Raw genomic sequence first — 13,311 nt, 5'->3', positions numbered from 1 at the left:
AAACTTATTATTAAGCCTTTTGAGTAAATTAGGAACATGTCTATTTATATCACAAGCTAAAGTTCATTTTCTGCTTCTCCACTTGACAGAACCATAGTCCTAGAAGGGATATCTTCCTGCCTTTTAATAAATTTGCTTCCAAACCATTTTGTATTAGGTGGATCTGTATTGTTTTTTCTTTTAATTAGGAGGAAGAAAGATCAGTGTTTTGAAGTTCTTATTCCAAAGTCTGTGAGCCCTCTTTTGGGTTATTTCTTCTTATCAGCTCAATTCCTATCACTGCAAAATGAACTCAATCCCTGTATTCTGTTCTAATTACAGAAGGGAAATGCATAGCGCTCTCTCTTTTTTCTTGTGTGTATTTAAACATGTTGCAAAGTCTTCCTTTAGATAGCCCCCTATTTCAGGGGTGAAATTGAATGAGGTGAAGTTCTTATTTTTGCCTTAAATTTAAAAAACCCCCACAAAATCTGGGTTTTAAAGATCTTTTCTTCGTCTTTATTCATTCCCAATTTATCCTTGTGAGCCATGCCCTCCCCCCCCAAGAATATAAAGACTATAATTGGAATCATTTGGGTAATGAAAGACTAGGAAGACGGCCACTGTAAAGGCTGAGAATGAGGAAAGCATGCACCCGGAGGTGGAATGGCGTACATGTGGACGTGCACACGTGGAGACACAGCAGGACACAGAGGCCTCCAGAGGCAGAGCTAGACAGATTGATGGATGGGCAGATGGAAAACCTACACATGCTGTTATATACACCTCAATCTAAATCTATTGCTTTAGTTACTTTGAGGACATGGGTGTGTATGAAGCACATTAAAAAACTGCTTTCCCTTTGACACCTTCTCTAAGAGATGTAAGTTGTGAGTTTAATAGGCTCTTTTTTCTTTATTGACAGGGAAATCATTCTTATGGAATCAACAACTAAAATTATTGATGATACCAGAAAATGCTAAGGTAATCATCTAGTAGAATAAATCTGTGCCGGTTATCAATTTATTGCCTCTTACCCCCACATTCGTCCTTCATTACTTCTCCTTTATATAGTGAGCATGCTAAATTTCCTCAGTAGAGGGCGCTGGAGGAAGGAAAGGACAGTGTTGCTGCTTTGGCTGAATGGTGTGGGGTATGAGGAATCTGATGGAGTTCTGCCCTTAGCACAGGTTTCCACGGTGACCTTGCAGCCTCAGCAGGAGGTAACTTTCTCCCAGGCCTTGGAAGTATTGAATAGAAACCCACACCCTGATGGATTCCTGCTTGCATCAATGCCCGGAAGGCATTCTGCCAACACCTGCTCCCCGATGCAGATCCCTGAAACTCCCAGGGTTTCCACTCAGCAGCCAGCCCCTCTCCAGGACCCCAATACCTGTGCATGCCCATGCCATTGATTGCTGGCTTGCACTCTGGAGGGCTGCTTCCTGCTTGCCCAGGGACTGCAGAGCAGCTCTGGCCTGGGCAAACCAGTAGAGTTCTCTGCTGTCAGTGGGCTGAGTTCTCCGAGGTCTGAACCCCAGCTGTGGGGAAGGGGCCCTTTCCTAGTTGGTCTTTCATAGAGTATTCTCCTTTGACTCCAGAGTGTCTTATCGAATTCCTTAGATCCCATAGTCACTGATTTATCAGAATTTTATTCTTTATATATATTAAACTTCCCCTGTTCAACCCTTTATATAAAGCAATGGCAAAATTGATGTTTTAGCAACAAATGCACCTGTTGTTCCCCTTATAGATGAGTGGAGAGAATTGAAAGAATGAAGTGGGAATAAATGAGCCAGTTTCTTTATTTGCAACTTTTTTCCTTGCCTAATTTTGATTTTAGTGTTTGCAATTGGGTGATACCTCCTTTCACTTCTAGAAGTGAAATAAACACACTTTTGTTTCATGAGCAAGGCCATCAAATCCAAGAGAAATCCAAGCGCGTATGTAGCATGAGGCTTGTTATGAAGCAGCAACTATCTGAGCAGGGTCCCCACCGAAAAGCCAGTCGTGAGTTCAGGTTAGTGCAAGTTTCATGGCAGAACTTCAAATCACTGACATTGTGTTGGCCCCTTTTGAGGACGATAATTAGAGTAGGTGTAGGGTGAGCCTGAATAAGTGCTTAGCTCATTTAAATTTAAAACAGGTCTGGAGAGAAGGGAAAAAATCCCATACAATACCCCACAACCTTGGGGATTATATAAAAGTAGTGGGGACAGGACTAACTTGTAATGATGTAGGTAACGAGAGCAAACACAACAGTGTTTTGATGTCTGGGATTATTATTACAGGAGTTCATGCTAGTCTCACTGTGATCCTAACAACAGAAACTGTACACAGGACTGGTGTCAGTGGCTCTCAAATGTTAAGATGCAGATTCCCAGCCTACTTGGTTGTGTCCAAGCAACTGGCATTTTTAACAAGCATGCTGTGATTCTGATACAGAGAATCTTTTCTTTTTTTAAAAAAAGATTTTATTTATTTATTTTCAGAGAGGGAGGGAGGGAGAAAGAGAAGAAGAGAAACATCTATTGGCTGCCTGTCACACACCCCCAGCCAGGACTTGGCCTGAAACACAGGCATGTGCCCTGACCAGGAAACTGACTTTTCAGTTTGCAGGACGACGCCCAAACCACTGAACCACACCAGTCAGGGCCAGTGTCTTCTTGCAGGCATTTACGGAAACTGTGAGTTAGTGTCTGAATGAGCTCCCATAAAAGTGAGGTTTATCTAGAATAAATAGGAAGACTCCATATGGCCCTTTCTCATATTAAAATGGTCTTTATCCTTTTACCCCATGCTTTGTTTCCGAGTTGAGGCAGCAATGAGTGCCTTGTCTCCAGTAAACTGTTTCTGTACAAAGTGGCTTTTTGCGTCCTCCTGGTTTCTTATGCATTGCTGGAGACAGAGAAGTTATTTCTGGCTGAAGTTTTTACTTTTTCTTTTGCCCACAGTAAGGTGAACAAAACACATGCTGTTCTCAAAAAGAAAATATAAATAATTCCAGCCTAGCAGAATAAAGCAAATAACACTATGGAAAATCAAAGAGAAATAAATTTGGAACCATATAGAATAAAAAGCCAATGCTTCCCTTAGTATCCAGGGAAAAAAAACCCCAACATCTTAGCAAAAAATGTTTGAATAAAATATAAACTTACAGGTAGAGCTCATATGAGGAACAACCGTGATCTAACTTTTGAAATCAGACGTGATTTTAGGTCTGGTATTGATAATGGCATACCAGGAGAAGTGGGATATCCCAGGCTGTTTTCTGGGTTATGCCCCAAAGGCCCTTGGTGAAGGCCTCGCTCCTAAGGGTAGAAAGCCACTGGTTCTTAAGGGTCAATCCAAACTCGCTCATCTTCAAGCGAAAACCAGTTATGCAAATGAATCCTAAAATATTCCCCTGGAGGAAAGGAAAAACATGTTTGGTTTCAACAGCGTCTCTTGGAGAAGTCACACTTTGGCCCCTCCCTGCATTCTTTGGGGATACGTGGCCACAAGGAACAAAAAACAGTCCGAGGAAAGGCTGAGTCAACCAACACGTGGCAACACGCAGAGGAGCTTCCCAAGTGGCCCAGGAAGTAGAATGCCTCCTAACTCTGTCGCGGGACATTGTCCTCTCTTGAGACTCCACAGGTTTCTTAATCTCAGCACTTGGGTTACTGCAAGGCCATCCTAGTCCCACCTGACTTCTGATGGGACATGGTGTTTCTGAAATGACCACTGTCACAGGGACAGTTACTGACTGGACAAACATTCCTGATTTCATGTGTGTCTTGAAATCTTGACCAGTAACCTGCTCTGCTCATGATCTCTCTTGGTTGAGAGGATATTACTGGGAGGAAAAAGGATGGCTTCCACTTTAGATGGCTTTTTTTTAAACACTGGGGAAAAATGCAAAATAGTAAAGGGATAAATAGGCTTATTTTGCCCTGGCTGGTGTGGCTCAGTTGGCTGGAGTGTTGTCCCATATACCAAAAGGTTGCAGGTTCCACTCCTGGTCAGGGCATATGTCTGGGTTTGGTCCCTGGAAGGTGTGTTTGAGAGGCAACTGGCTGATGTTTCTCTCCCTCCCTTCCCCTCTCTCTAAAAAGAAATAAAATCTTCAAAGAATTAGATTTAAAAGTTTATGCTTGGTACCTCACTCAATCCATGTAACAACAGAATGCCACCTCAGTGTAGCAAAAGGAGAGGCCACCCGGGAGGGACCTAAGCTTTCAGGTGCTTGTGATGTGCCACACAGCATCACCTGCTACGCCACTGCAGGGGTCACCAAGTGTGACACATATAAAAAGTGATTGAAAAAGACTGCAAAATAGTCCCAGTCAAATCCTTGAGAAGAATACTTTTGGATTGTTGGGAATCAGGAGCCCTGGACCCATCTCAGCTGTTGCAGGAAGAACAGCTGGGGACATTTAGTCGCTGGCTTCAAACTGGTCTGACTGACGCAAAGAGCCACTCAGTGTCAGCCAGACACAGCAGTTATCAAGCGGGGTTGATTTCAGGCTCCCCTGTTGGCCTGAATCTGATGAAATATCAGTCAGATGGGTTTTCTCCACTTCAAAAGGATCATGCAGAGTGGCCCTTGAAAGCTTTCGCTGGTTCCCCAGATTCCCTGGGAAATGGGACCTCTGGCTGTGAGAGGCTTTAGAAAACATTCCTGAAGACCAAGGCGCTGTTTTCCTGGGTAAGTGGAGTCAGGCAGTGCATGATCTCCAAAGACCAAAGCAGAGGCTTTGGTTGATTGCTCATAAGAAATTTCTGGGCAGCTACTGGTTCTAGGTTCATCAAGACACCTGTATTGGGGACCAAAACGACAGTTTTGAAATTTTAAACCAGGAGATAAATTTACTAAATTTAGTAAAATTTTACTAAATTTTACTCCTGGTTTTACTAAATTTACTAAATTTAAAATTTTACTAAATTTACTAAATTTAAACCAGGAGATAAAATATACTAAGGAAAATTTTACTCTTGTACAAATTTCACTCTCTAGGGCTGGCTGCTATAGTACTTGCAGCCCAAATTAGCAGAGGTGGTCACCAGCCACGGTTCAAGCACACGTAAAAACAGCAACAACGGAACTCCGGCACAGCCTAGGATGCACCACCTGCTCAAAGTGGGAGGCTGCTGCTGTCTTCAGCAGCTGTGGACAGGGGTCAGGAGTACCCTCTAAGAAGTTACTGAAGCATGATAGTGCAAAGTCAATGTTCAGATGCTGAGGAAACTGTTAAAGGTGATGGGTAGGTTTGACATTTGAAAAAAACAAAATTTTAAAAAACAGCATAATTAAAAACAACCTGATCATCTCTCTCACTAAATGGGGTGTATTTAGCACAGACCCTCTATGGGATAGCATGAATTTGGTTTTGAATTGTCTGGATTTCTGACCTTCCTCTTGTCCTATAGGCTGGTGAGTTGCTGTCCCTTTTCATAAAACAGAGCTTCATCTGCCCAGCAGTGAGGACATGAAGCCTTAGGAAGTGATGTGGCACCTTGTTGCTGGAAGCCTTCTTCCTGGAGGTGCACGTGGTCCTGTGGGCTACAGCAGGGGAGTGAGGAGGACCCGCAGCAGTGGGGAGAGGGTTGTCCCCAAGACTCGGTTTCATACAGGTGTAGGAGATCTGCTTGGATTTATAAAGATAAGGCAGGCAAGAGTTTAAGAAGAAAGAAATCTCCATGCTCAATGTGACTATCTTTGGAATTCTTCATTTCATTAAGATTTTTCACAAAATACAAAGCTCAAACATAATCGTCTACATCCCCCACAAAACAGAATCAAATGAGTGGTTAGCACACAAATATAATGATCCTTTTCACTTTAAAAATATAAATAACAACAATGTCCAGGGCTTTACAGTTTTCTTGTGTGTGTGTGTGTGTGTCTCTTTAAGGCTTTATGTTGCAGACCCTTCGTTAATGAGTCCTTGTACCGGTCAGGACACACTGCCCACAGCAGGAAGGCCACTGTGGGCCCATTCCTGAGGGTGACACACACTGATCTGTTGCCTCAGCCTGTAGTAAAACGAATCAAACGCCCTCCTGTCGGTTCTGTTTCATCAATTTCCTTTCTATTGCAAAGTAATAACAGAAAGGGGTAGGTTCCCAGCAGCATTTCAAGCTCTCAGAAGATCAATCATGAAGGGTGAGAAGGAAAAAAACAGGTTCTTTCCTGGATAGAATCTTTTCCTTTTATCCAGGAACCCCCCACCCCCAAACCCATAGTTTACACTGGTTTGTGCTGAAACATTTTTCAGATTAAATAGAGTGGAAAGAAAGGGCGATCTTTTTGTTGGGTGTTTGAGAAGAGGTTAAAGTGGAGAGGTTAACGCTGGGGGAATACCACGGAAAGCGCACCCCCCAACAGGAGCCGTTTCACTCGTGAGGTCCGGGGGCAGAGCCAGGGCCCCGGCCTTGGGGATGAAATCCGAGGGGAGACTCTCCAGCAGGCACCTGACTTGCTCCTGGCCCAGTTTGATCTTGTCATCCAGCATCCGCTGCTCAATGAGGAGCGTGGACTTCATTTTCACAAAATGCTGGTAATCCTGGAGTTGTTCTTCGGAAAGGTAATTGGCCAGGATGTCCAACACCACGCGTTCCCTCCGGTCCAGGTTCTCCTTGAGCTCCCGGGCATCCTCGTGCTGCCCTGCCAGGACCTTCCTCTTCTCGTTGAGCGAGCTCTGCCGGGGCAAAACAAGCAGATCAGCCAAGGGCAAGGGCACGGCCAAGGGAAGAGCCAAACTGCCCTTTCACAGGGCTGCAAAATAGCCAAGTTCTTATTTCAGTTGTTACTGTAAATGAAAGAGATTCAATCTTTTTGAAAACCAGTTTATTACCCTTCCATTGCACACGTATGGTCCTCCGACTTGTAAAGGCATGTGGCAGCTTTGAGAGATTACCCTAAATTGGCTGGGGTAATGGCTCAACTTTAGGCTTCTACACTTAAAAGCACAATTACTGATTCCTCTTATATGAGATTCGTAGACTAGTCAAAATCATGGAGATAGAAGGTAGGAGGGTGGTGGCCAGGGCTTAGGAGCTGTAGAAATGGGAGTATTGTTTAATGAATATAAAATTTGTTTTGCAGGATGAAAGAATTTTGAATAATGGATGCACAATAATATGAATTAAATACTACTGAACTAAGTACTTTTAAATGATTAAGATGGCAAATTTTATGTTATGGGTAGCTTACAACAATAAAAAACCTAAAGAAAAAAGACAATCATCAAGAATTTATATTTATGTGGTTTTCCAAGTCCCGACCATCAGCAGCTAACTTGGGAATTAGTTAGAAATGCAAATTTTCAGGCTCCATTTCACCTACTGAACCAAAAGCTGTGGGATGAGGCCCAGAAACCCGGTGTAGCAAGCTTTCCAGGTGATTCTTCCACAGCTGGAGTTTGAGGTCCTCTGTCCCGATCCACAGTCAATGACGGGAACACTGTGTTTACCATCTCTAGAGAAACCAGTTTCCATTTTCCAGATCTCTTTCACTTCTCTGAGTCTAACCTGATTGGAATTCTATTTAATAACAATGGCAATTTCATATCTGAGGGTTTCTTATACAAACCCAACGGTAAGGTAGCATGTTCTCTCTAGGGCTGATGTACTTTACAAAAAATTTTAATGTGTGGTGTGTTCCCCCTACCCCACAACATGCTGGTATATAATGAAGGTCATTTTAAAAATTGTACATTTAACCATTCAGACTTTTCAGGCCAACATGATTGAGAAACATTAAAATGGAAATGAATCAATAAACAGATTATTTAAATATATATCTCAATACAAATTAGCTTATGTAGAGTTATAAAGGCTCATGTGTCTTTGCCCTAACTTTCTTTGAACTGCCCCATCTTAACATAATAATGTCTAGGGAGAAAAGTGCAGTTATAGGTTTATTTCACAAATCTCTCCATTTTCATAGGCTTCCTTGCCCAATGGGAAAAATACACCTAAAAAAAAACAACCCTGGAGCCCTGGCTGGTGTAGCTCGGTGGATTGAGCACGGGCCTGCGAACCAGAGGATCGCGGTTCGATTCCCAGTCAGGGCACATGCCTGGGTTGTAGTCCAGTTCCCTGCAGGCCAACTCCCAGCAGGGGATGCACAAAAGGCAACCATACATTGATGTTTCTCTCCCTCTCTCCTTCCCCTCTAAAGATAAATAAATAAAGTCTTAAAAAAAAAAAACAACCCTGATTTTGAATGAAGACAACTTTCAAAATACTGTAGAGATAGACGTAAATTAAAAAGTGAGAACCTCTTCTTCACTTTTAAAAAAATGATGTGGTGATGAAGCGAGACTTGACTTGGGGTGGTGAACACACAACACAGTGATCAGATGATGTACTACAGAATTGTACACCTGAAACCTACATACTTTTATGAACTAATGCCACCCCAATAAATTCAATAAAAATATTTTAAACACCAGAAATCTCGAGACTGATGTAATACCTGTGCACCTGTCATTAACTGTGCTAAGTCTCAACATGAACATTCTTTACATTTGCTTGAGATTAAAAATAAAGAAGTAGATTCAGTGGAAGCCTCCCACACACTTGCCTCAGTCCCCGTCTTCCCCTCCCTCCTCTCGTTCGTAACTGTCATCCTGAACTTGGCATTTGTTGAGCCATAGATTCTTCCTTCTCTCATTCCTATTGGTACTTTTAGTTTCTTAGCAAAGACTAATCATTACAAAAACTAATACTGATAGAGTATTTTGCAGGTGAGAAAGCACTTACTTGTGTTTGAGAGTGTATGCATGCGTTGTGTCGAGTCGAACGTGACTGTGCAGCAACTTCTCCCCCTAACTGAAAAGGGCTCCAGTGTTCCTGCCTCAGAAACCTGCAGCATCCAGCCCAGTGGCCAAGTTCAGAACCACCTTTTGCTCCGCCCTTCCTCTCCTGCAACACACTTGCTAATTCAAACTCATTTTCTGTTCTCTGTCCCCATGACAATTGCCCAAATTAACAGCCTGAAGCCTTTGTGCTTGTATATATTGTCATATATTCTGTGTGTGCTTGTATATTCTATTGTATATATGTAGCACAACTGCCTGATAAAATCCCCTACTGATGGACACTTAGGTAGCTTCCATATCTTGGCTATTGTAAATAACGCTGCAATGAAGACAGAGGTGCATATGTCTTTTGAATTGTGTTTTGGATTTTTTTTGATAAATACCCAGAAGTGGAATGGCTGGGTCATATGGTAGTTCTATTTTTAATTTTTTGAGGAACCTTCAGATTGTTTTCCATAGCAGCTGCACCAATTTACAATCGCACAATAGTGCACAAGGGTCCCCATTTTTCCTCATCCTCGCCAACACTTGTTTGTTGATTTAGTGATGACAGGCATTCTGACAGGTGTGAGGTGAGAGCTTGCTGTGGCTTTAATTTGTATTTCTCTGATGATTAGTGATGTTGTCCATCTTTTTTTATAAGCCTATTGGCCATCTGTATGTCCTCTTTGGAGAAATGTCTATGCAAGTCCTCTGGTGTCTGATTTTATTGGTGTTTTGAATACCCCTTTTGATTGAGCTTTCAAGTAAAAAAAATTAGGGATCTACTTCCTGTCCAATCCCTGACTACATAGTTTTCTAATTTTTGTCTATGTCTATAATTCACTATTTTAAAAAACAAAGCAAGTAATCACTCTATGTTCTAGACATACCAACCATATGAAAATCAGTTTTTGAAAATGCCAGGGTCTTTCTTTACTTTGTCCATGATATTCCTTCTAAACTGTGAAGCCCTTCTACTCTTAGTCCACCAACAATTGTTACATTCTTCTAGACTCTATTAAGCGGCCGGCCACTCGCATCAAGTCTCCCCCTGAAGTGCTGCTTGGCTCTGACTTTACTGCTGCGCTGCCGCATTTCGGATACATTTGCTGCTTCTGCACTGGTTTTACATGGTGCGTTCCTGGAGGGCAGGGCCTGGGTTTTAGCCGGCATTCATCCCCAGCACACCCGGCACCTGCCATGTGATGGCTTCTCACTCCTTGTTTGCTGAGTGGAAGGAGGAGGAAAGAACGGCCCTGCCGAGGCAGCACGATTGGGCAGCTTCCAGGAGGGAAGCTAAGGCTCTGCACATTCGTATGAGGAGGGCACTCACGGGGCGCAGAGCTGCAGAAAGTTTCTGGATGCAGTCGCATTGGCAAATGCTCACCACCTGGGCTTTTTCTAATCCTTTAACAAATCTATTTGAAAGACAGCTTTCCTTTTAATGCACTACTTAGGAGAAATAATTGGGGGATCCCTGAGAGCACTGAGAGAGAGAGAGAGCGAGCTGGGGTTAGGAGGAGCCAGAGCAAAGGAGTGTCTTGATGGTCAGAGCACTTGTCACCTGCAGACATGTGTGGGTGTGTGTGTGCACGTTACAGCAGCATTTGCTGTCTGACTTCCTTGATGAGGTAATTCCACAGGAGCAGGGATCTGTCTGCTTTGTTCAGATACAGCTCAAGCGCCCAGACAAGTACGTGGCGCACACTGGACACCCAGTGGAGCTGTGTCGTACAGATGAGTAGATGAAGGATGCCCTGTAGCTGTGCAGTGACGTTCATCGAGGTAACACTGGGGTCTGTGGCAGGACTCCTCACATCCTGGCCCTGTCACTTTCTGGTCTGTTGTGCGCATTCCCCGAGACCACACATGAAGTGTGTGAGCCCATGGTGCCTCACCCTGAGCAAGTACTTGAGTTTTACCCAGTATTACCATCACTGTTACCACCTGTCCTCTTCTGTCCAGTAAGTGGCGTGGTGAAGACGCCCGGATGCCCCCTGACTGAGTGCCTGTGGCGAACTGCAGATTCTGGGACTTGAGCTCATGTTCCTGTGCCCCCTTCTCATCCCCCAAATTCTGTGGTCCTCTCTCTTTTTAAGGTCAGCTCCCATGAGAGAGGGAGGAAAGACACTCTGGCACCTGTGTTCTTACTTCCCTAAGTGTCCCCGGGCCTGCAGTGTCAGCATTACGTCTTGGCAGGGGACAAGCCTTCTTCTCTGTTTCCCGGTTATCTACACTTTGGCCCCTCTCCCCGCCCCAAATAGATTGTGATCTTTCTGAGAGAAGGGGTCATGTCTAACTGTACTTCTCTGTGTATGTGGGCTCGGAGGGAAGACCTGCTGAATCGAATTGCTAGGCCACCTACCCTTTCTTCCTTACTGGCATCTTCACTGAGGCCACTAAGGACGTTCTCCACACGGGCCAGGCGCCCCGACAGGGACAGCAGCAGGTTTACCACCTTGTCCAAGTCCCCGATGAACATCCTGTATTTGTCAAACTCATTGGGCTTGCACAGCTCACTGATCAAAGCCTCCACCTCTTCTCCCAAGGCGTTGTTGAGCTGGATGTCCATCAGCAGACTCCCCTTCGCTTCCTGGAGAGTCTCAAGCTTGTGGGTGAGGCTTCCGATCAGCTCAGCCTGTAACCGAGACGCGTAGCAGAGGTTAGTCAACTGGAGAGGGCCTGGGAAGGAGGAGCCAATTCTCCCAACTGCATCCTGTCTTTTCTTCAAGGCTCAGCTGAAGGCCCCCCTCTCTATATGGACTGCCCCCCAACATTAGGCCACAGTACTCCTTCCTTTCCCCGAATGTCTACTCTACAGCTGTCTTTCTCCAAACCTATTCAGTTCTCACAGGCCAATGCTTATTATAAATTGCCTCCTAATGTTTTCCAATTGTTTTATGCCGTGTACGGCTCTGACTCCTCAACTGGTTTCATAAATACTTTTAAAATTCTTTTTAAAGACACACTCTCATTTGATCCTTACAACAAAACCATGTCACAGACAAGTAGGGTAAATATTGTTTTACAAATAGTGAAGCCAAGAGCCAAAGAATTATGGGACTTGCCCAAGACCACCAAGCTGGGTTGGATATTCATCACAGGTGCCATTTACAGAGCAATCGCACGCACTATCAGAGAAACGACCTCCTTCTGTCTGCCCAACACTTTTCAAGTAGACACTATTTTACCCACATACAATAGGTGAGGAAACCAAGACTCACTGAGGTGACGTGAGGTCTAAGACACCCATACCGGGACATGGGACTGCCCTGAATGCAGCCCAGCCTGACTTTAGGGGCTGCCCTTGGACAACTGGACAATTGTTATAAATATTCACATGGGACCTCATCGGAATTCAGCTCCTTGTTCTCTCCACTGCACCCATTTATCAGGGCTATGTAATTGGCCACTTGAATTTCTACACATGTAAAACAGTCACACGAATAGCCAACATATTTTCATTGAAGGCATAAAGTGAAGGTCTTAGTAGTTTCAAGCTTGACTTCATTTATATGAAGTGTCTACTACTTCTCTGAGGCAAGAAAAATTAAATTCCATGGCTTTTGAATCTTTTATTCTTCTCTTAGCCTAAGGTGGCTATGAAAAAAGGACATAATCATTTGGGGTTAAAACCTGTATCCTTATTGTTAAAAAGGTTCTAGCTCAAGTGTGTGTGCGTGTGCACAAGCATGTGTGTCACAAAGCTGTGTGGCTTCCGTTGGAAACTTGGCACAAAAGGGTCACGATTTCTATGTCAGGAAATCTTCATTTTAAAGGAAGGGAAAAAATAGAAATAATTTTGACTAACAGAATTAAAGGGTACTGATGACTTTTTGTGTTATTTCTTCCACATCAGCACCAGAGAATATGATAATCACAATGATGAAGGGAGATATTTATTTCTCCATGATCTGCCCATCCTGGAGTTGGGCCACCCGATGTACTTCAATCTCACGTTCTTGAAATGTTTGAGTTCTGGGTGATATCTTATTGTCTTCTCAACTTGCCTAATCCCAGAGGCTGAAAGATGATGAAAAAAATTCCTATCTGCTCTACCCTTTCATCATGGGGTATAATCTTAAATTTCTGCAAGCTGTTTTGTTAAGGCAAAGTCAATGTAAAAAAAAACTTTAGTAGCGGAGATATGCATGCGGATATATACTTGTGTGTGTGTGTGTGTGTGTGTGTGTTACATTACTCAACTGAAGAGACGGAGCCCAGAATAATACAGGTGAGAGAGAATACTGCTTAGTGTTAATTGTTTAATTTTCCTTATAGTTTCCTAGAAAGCTCATTGTTTCCCAAAAAATAATTCTGGCTGCCAGCATTGGTATTTGCCTACAAAATAACCTGCTAGGTCTCTCCAGCAAAACTCGAGGCAGGATGTGGCCACCGTGCTTGGTGGTATCAGGTCCTATGATGAGAACAGCAAGGGCACTGCAGTGGAAGGCAGTGGGAAAATAAGCACTGTCGGCTGCACGTCTCCCCACATTCCTGGGAGACAGGGTTATGACGAGTCAAATGTTGTCATTCCTGT

At 43.7% G+C, this 13,311-nt stretch overlaps 1 protein-coding gene across 4 annotated transcripts in view; it reads right to left on the bottom strand.

Moving 5' to 3' along the window:
• Window positions 1-5,416: 5,416 nt before the first annotated feature.
• The window catches only part of SHROOM3 (shroom family member 3), a 283,783-nt gene continuing 275,888 nt past the window's right edge, over window positions 5,417-13,311 (bottom strand). For all 4 annotated transcript variants that reach the window (XM_037050994.1, XM_037050995.1, XM_037050996.1 and 1 more), the window contains 2 exons: window positions 11,137-11,409; window positions 5,417-6,662 (listed from right to left, as the gene is read on the bottom strand). In XM_037050994.1, coding sequence (XP_036906889.1) covers window positions 6,294-6,662; window positions 11,137-11,409 — 642 coding nt within the window. In that variant the 3' untranslated portion in view covers window positions 5,417-6,293. The remainder of the gene's footprint in view (window positions 6,663-11,136; window positions 11,410-13,311) is intronic.

This window comes from Sturnira hondurensis, unplaced genomic scaffold (assembly GCF_014824575.4).
Source record: "Sturnira hondurensis isolate 20B ecotype Veracruz unplaced genomic scaffold, ASM1482457v3 Scaffold0007036, whole genome shotgun sequence".
Taxonomy (NCBI): domain Eukaryota; kingdom Metazoa; phylum Chordata; class Mammalia; order Chiroptera; family Phyllostomidae; genus Sturnira; species Sturnira hondurensis.
This window is presented reverse-complemented; position numbering and strand designations above follow the sequence as displayed.